We start from the raw sequence: 5,710 nt of genomic DNA on the forward strand, positions 1-5,710 counted from the left end.
TGAGATGTTTCTAATTTTAGTGATTTACGCAGGTGGAAGAAAGTGGTTCTAGTAATGTTTTTAATGTGGGGGATAAAAGACATGTCCTGATCAAAAATAACACCAAGATTTTTAATATCACTAGCACTTTGAGATTTTTGTTAATGAAAAGTGTGTTACAAATTAAATTCATTATTATTATTATTATTATTATTATTATTATTATTATTATTATTATTATTATTATTATTATTATTATTATTATATTAGAGCTGGAGGCCAGATTATTGCCATCCAAGGAGGGCGAAAGACTGAAAAATTTATGTTCAGGTCCAAAAACTAAAACCTCAGTCTTGTCTGTGTTCGAAAGCAGATAATTTAGGGTCATCCAGGTTTTAATGTCTTTAAGACATGCTTGTAGCCTAAGTAGCTGATTGATTTTATTGGGTTTAATGGGCAAATACAGTATAACTGTGTATCATCAACATAACAATGAAAATTTATCCCAGCTGTTGAACAACTTTATCTAATGGAAGCATATATAAGGTAAATAGTATTTGTCCAAGCACTGAACCTTGAGGAACTCCATGACTTTGGTGTATGAAGAAGATTCATTATTTACATTTAAATATTGGACTTTATGATTTCAACCAATTTAGAGCCGTTCCTGTAATCCCAATATCATATTCAAGTCTCTGTAGTAAAATATTATGATCAACTCTATCAAATGCATCACTGAGGTCAAACAAAACCAGTGTAGACACATGTCCATTGTCAGAGGTCATGAGAATAGCATTAGTAACATTCACCAGTACAGTTTCAGTGCCATGGTGAGCTCTAAATATTGTAAGATGATTATAAATAATTTCTGTGAAGATTCTATCTAGGCGCAGCACGGTGGTGCACCTGGTAGAGCTGCTGCCTCTCATCGAGCAGGTCCTGGTTCAAAACCTGGTCCGGGGGCCTTTCTGGGTGGAGTTTGCATGTTCTCTCTGTGCATGTGTGAGTTTTCTCTGGGTACTCCGGTTTCCTCCCACAGACCAAAAACATGCATGTTAGGCTGATTGGTAACTCTAAATTGTCTCTAGGTGTGACTGAGAGAGTGAATGGTTGTTTGTCTTGTTTGTCTCTATGTGTCCCTGAGATGGACTGGAGGCCTGTCCAGGATGTACCCCGCCCCTCGAACAGTGATTGCTGGACACGGGCACCGGTGACCCCCATGACCCAAAATGGAAGAAGCAGGTAAAAGATAATGGATGGATGGATTCTATCTTATCATTATACAACATTTTTACTTGACATTCAGATGCATGTTTGTGAGGTCGTTCCAAATCAAGCAAACAGCAGGATGTTCAGTCCAGCATGTATTTATTTATTTTTATTATTTAGGACATTGATATTAGGATACTCAAAAGAGTGCACAGCATAAAAAATAATTGATATATTAAAAGGCATAATATTGTACAACTTGTTTGTTTTCCAGAATTATTAAAAAGTATTTCACCTCAAACATTTACAGATGCTTGGATCATAAAAATGACCTATCAAATATATAGAGATGTTAATATACAAACATAATCACATTTTGGGATACAAATATAGCTTCAGTGTTGACACCTATACAGTATAATGAAATGAACACAATTAGCTTACAAGTGTGACGTCTATTTACTTGAGGTGTCCTTCATATCAATGCATACTGATTAAAACATACTCGTTCCAAAAGTTGAACAGCTCCGATAGCACGTTTTCTCATTTCTGAATGGAACCTTCTTACTGTATATCAGAGAACCACACATCAGAAGAAACAAAGCATCTCCTTAAACTTCCCAGAGAAGCAGAAACTTTGTTTTGCATACTAAATATGTCAAAAACAAAACATTTCTTACAATTTGCTTCAAGCAAGCTTCATTCGTCTGCCTCAATGCCATTAGCTCTACAGATAAATCCTCTAGTGCCTCACGTTCTTAGAAAGATGCTTCTTTCGCTGACTGCTATAAGCTCAGAGTCAGCATAAACCACCTTCAGAGTCTTTCAGAATTGTAAACAGCTTCACTTCTCATTCTCAACTCTTAATTTGACTCCCAGGTAGCATCGTTTGTGCTTCATCGTGAGTCCGTACTCTGGGGTCAGATCCAGTGGCTCTCCAGGCAGCTGGTAGAAGTGCAGCTTTTGGATGATGAAAGCCAAGAAGAGGAAGACTTCGTTTCGTGCAATAACCTCACCGATGCAGCGCCGCTTTCCCAAGCCAAAAGTAATGACCTTCTCTCCATCGAGTTTGTTCACCTCAGTACCGTCATCACTGAGGAAACGGTCTGGGATGAAGGAAGACGGGTCCTTCCACACTTCACTGGGAGATGGAATGAATAAGAAAAAATTAAAACAAGCTTTAAAACATAATGAATTAGGTATTTAAATTGAATCAGCACTTTCTAACCTGTAATTAGTCTCAATATCAATATTGCTAAGATAAAACTTACGGGTCATGATTAATCTGCCACTGGTTGATGAAGACACATGTGTCTTTGGGAATGAAGTAACCATTCAGGGATGTGTCTTTTGTAGCACTAAAAACAGAAAGAACACATTATTATGTTGATGGCAACCTGCTTGTCCATCTTTGTTTTTCCCTCTGAGACACTTTATATGTCCATGACAGTATATTTTTCCAAGCAAACATGCTATTCCACTGTGTTTAAAAAGACAAAGTCTTACCAATGTGGGATTGTGAAGGGCAAGTATGAAGAATGGCGAAAGAGCTCAAGGATGAAGGCCTCCAACAAGGGTAAGTTGTTTCTATCAGAGAGAGTGGGAGCACGATCCAGACCTATTTTCTCCTCTGAAAACAAAAAAAGACGATCAAATTATGATTAGAGAGCCACGGTCAAATGTGTGAGCAGAGTATGTATTTATGTTACATGGCCATGAAAGTAATCCAAGGTTAAATTTGCACAGAAAAAGCTGAACTCACTCATTTCTTCAAAAAGCCTCTGCTCTATCTCTGGATAAGCTACCAAGTACATCACAGCCCAGGACAGACCAGTTGAGATGGTGTCAAAACCTTGAAGAAAAACAGAAGGATGAAGCTGGTGGATTTTTATAGACTAATGACAACATACAGTTTTATCAGCTTCATCACAGCATGTACCAAACGTACCAGCCCCAAAGAGGTCATTGACAATTCCAACAATCTTCTCATCTGATATCTGGACGTTGGAGTTCTCGTCCAACTTCCTGTCTTCGCAGTGATCAATCAGGGAGTCTGTAATGTCACGGATGTTGTCCTGAAGTAAATCGTTAGTAAATCATTAGTGACTAAAAATAAAAGATAGTACCATTCAAGTAGATTGGGCTGATTAAGGCATAAGGCAGGGCGTGTGTGGAGTACCTTGTCAAAAGTGATGTAGTGCTCATTGACAATCCTTTTGACAAAGCTGCAGAAGCGATTGTTGAGATCGACAAACTTTGTCATACTTTTGCTGGGCAGGTACTGCAGGGCAGGGATGAAGTCGGCGGGGTTTCCATTGCCTGTCACTTGGGCAAAATCCTCAGAGAGGTTTATCAAGCTCAGCAGCTCCTGGTCGTGGTGGTCATAGCGCCGGCCAAAGCACATGCCACAGATCACGTTGGCAACAGAGACAACGATGTAACGGAAAGGGTCGAATTTGCCTTCGGTCTTCATGACAGTGTCAAGTTCTTTGATCAAATACTTGCACTCTTTGCTGACGTGTTCTTCCAGCACACAGGAGTACTCTGAGGTCTTGCACTCCAGGGTGGAGAAAGAACGCAGGGCACTGTAGGCCAGCTTTCTGCGAGTCCGCCAAATACCAGCTTTGTCTGTGCTGAAGGCCAGACTCTTGCCGTCATTGATGAAGCTGAAGCTGTACAAGTCAGGTCTGCCGGAAAAGTCATCTCCTTGCTTGACAAGAGCCTGTCTGACAGTTTCTAAACCACTCAGAATGACAACAGGACGTGAGCCAAGCTGAACCTGGAAGACATCTCCATAACGCTTGCTCATTTCAGTGAGACTCAGGTAGGGCGTTTTGCCCACCTCCAACAAATTTCCAATGACAGGAAGAGCTTTTGGACCAGGGAGTTGGCAAAGTCCCTCAGGAATCTTTGTGCGGTACTGCTTGAGTGTCAGGTAAACCAAGCACACCGTCGTCAAGGCTATCAGACCCTCAAATACAGACAGTGCTCCAAAGAATGGCAGTATCATTAACGCCATGATGACGACAATTTTTTTCTTGTGTTCCACTGAACCTGTAAATTAAATAAGATGAGGATTAGATCATTGTTGGCAGGGAGAAGAAAAGGTGTTGTGCAACAAATTGTACGCTCAGTTAAGTTTGAAGTAAGTGAGAACAGAGCCATGTGCTCCGCTCTGCAGTTTGATCTTTGCACACAGTTAGATAATATACAATGGCTGATGTACTGTGCGCTTAAAACTCCCCACTCTTACTGGTGTGCAAATTATTCCAAAAGGCATGTGCAATTAATGCATTTATATTGAGGTTTTAATTTAAACAAGCATTTTAGCCCTAATCTGGGAAAATAAATATTTATATTTAACTTACCTTGGTTAAATGATGAAGAGCTGGGAGACGCTTTTCCAAAATGTTAAAGAAAAAAGAAAAGATTGTTTTGTAAAGTTGTTCTCCAGGTTGCCTCTCCTAACTCTTTAAAACTGAGTGGACTCTTATTTTTATAGAGCACTGAGCAATGTGATTGGCTGCCTAATGGCGTGACGTCATCACCCTCTCTCTCCTCTCCACCTCTCTAATGAATGAAGTTTGAAACTGAAAAAAAGAAAAAGGCTTGTGTGCTGAGCTGGTATCATAATTAGTCTTGAAATTACACAACTTGGGTGCTTTACAGAGTTCTCCTCAGAGAACCATCAAAGGCAGAGCGGCTGTAAATCAGTTTTTATCTGATAAATCTTCAACTTCATATCATCTGCTGCTCTGCAGGTTCTGATTGCACGCAGAAACAGTCTCGTTCATCATTTTGTGCAAAGTTTATGCTCCTATTACAAAGCCTGATATGCGTTTCTATTCAGGTTTTTTTTATCCATCTCTGTTCTTTGCGCACTTTTGTCTCCATCTGGGCAAGTATTTGCTGACGCAGAGGTTTTAATTCACCCGAGTCTGATCACTGAGTGGATAACATGCAGCTTTTCTTTGCGCACGTCAGAAATGATTAAAATAAATAAATAAAGTGAAATCAAATAAATCACGGATGGTGTTGGACGTTATGACAGAGGAAAGAGTTGTTTCATGCATCCAAACTTTGGGGATCTCTGCACGTGGTTAAAAAAAAAAAAAAAAAAAAAAAAAAAAAGACGTCTTTGCGTGACTGCTGCCTACCTGCGTGTTCTCCGCAGGAGTTAAAGATTGACCATTTGCGTGAGAGCGCAGTGATCAAACCGACACCTCCCCTTGCAGGAGGATGCTGGGGCGGGAGGGGGAGCGTGCCAGGCAGCGCTGCTGAAGTGAGGGCAGATGAGTTCAATACGGCTCGTTTCTGTCCTCTTTTCAACTTTTTATAGCCGGTTTTTCTCTGCACAACCTGCCTGCTTTATTGTTTTGTCCTGCTCGGGACACTTGATGTCTACACTGCCTGCAGAATAAATACATTGGCTTATGGAGCATATTTTTTTTTTATAATCAATGATGGCACAAAATGCTAGAATCTCAGTATTTGAGTTGACTCCGTCCACACAATGGCTGCA

At 40.2% G+C, this 5,710-nt stretch overlaps 1 protein-coding gene across 1 annotated transcript; it reads right to left on the reverse strand.

Annotated features, from left to right (window-relative positions):
- Window positions 1–1,680: 1,680 nt before the first annotated feature.
- LOC119423704 (cytochrome P450 1A1) lies at window positions 1,681–4,653 on the reverse strand. The gene is made up of 7 exons (XM_037691113.1): window positions 4,557–4,653; window positions 3,368–4,242; window positions 3,137–3,263; window positions 2,951–3,040; window positions 2,695–2,818; window positions 2,460–2,546; window positions 1,681–2,329 (listed from the first exon to the last, which is right to left on the reverse strand). The coding sequence occupies exons 2-7, from the start codon at window positions 4,205–4,207 to the stop codon at window positions 2,032–2,034; spliced, it is 1,566 nt and encodes a 521-aa protein (XP_037547041.1). The 5' UTR covers window positions 4,208–4,242; window positions 4,557–4,653; the 3' UTR covers window positions 1,681–2,031.
- Between the last annotated feature and the right edge of the window lie 1,057 nt (window positions 4,654–5,710).

This window comes from Nematolebias whitei, chromosome 2 (genome assembly GCF_014905685.2).
Source record: "Nematolebias whitei isolate Nwh7 chromosome 2, NemWhi1, whole genome shotgun sequence".
Classification (NCBI taxonomy): Eukaryota; Metazoa; Chordata; class Actinopteri; order Cyprinodontiformes; family Rivulidae; genus Nematolebias; species Nematolebias whitei.

Excerpts from the sequence above, each read along its gene's own strand:
- LOC119423704 (XM_037691113.1), bottom strand. The coding sequence starts at position 4,207 with ATGGCGTTAATGATACTGCCATTCTTTGGAGCACTGTCTGTATTTGAG. Across the intron at positions 3,264-3,367 it reads ACTACATCACTTTTGACAAG|GACAACATCCGTGACATTAC; the intron begins GTACTCCACACA and ends GATTTACTTCAG. Across the intron at positions 2,819-2,950 it reads GAGGCTTTTTGAAGAAATGA|AGGAGAAAATAGGTCTGGAT; the intron begins GTGAGTTCAGCT and ends TTTTGTTTTCAG.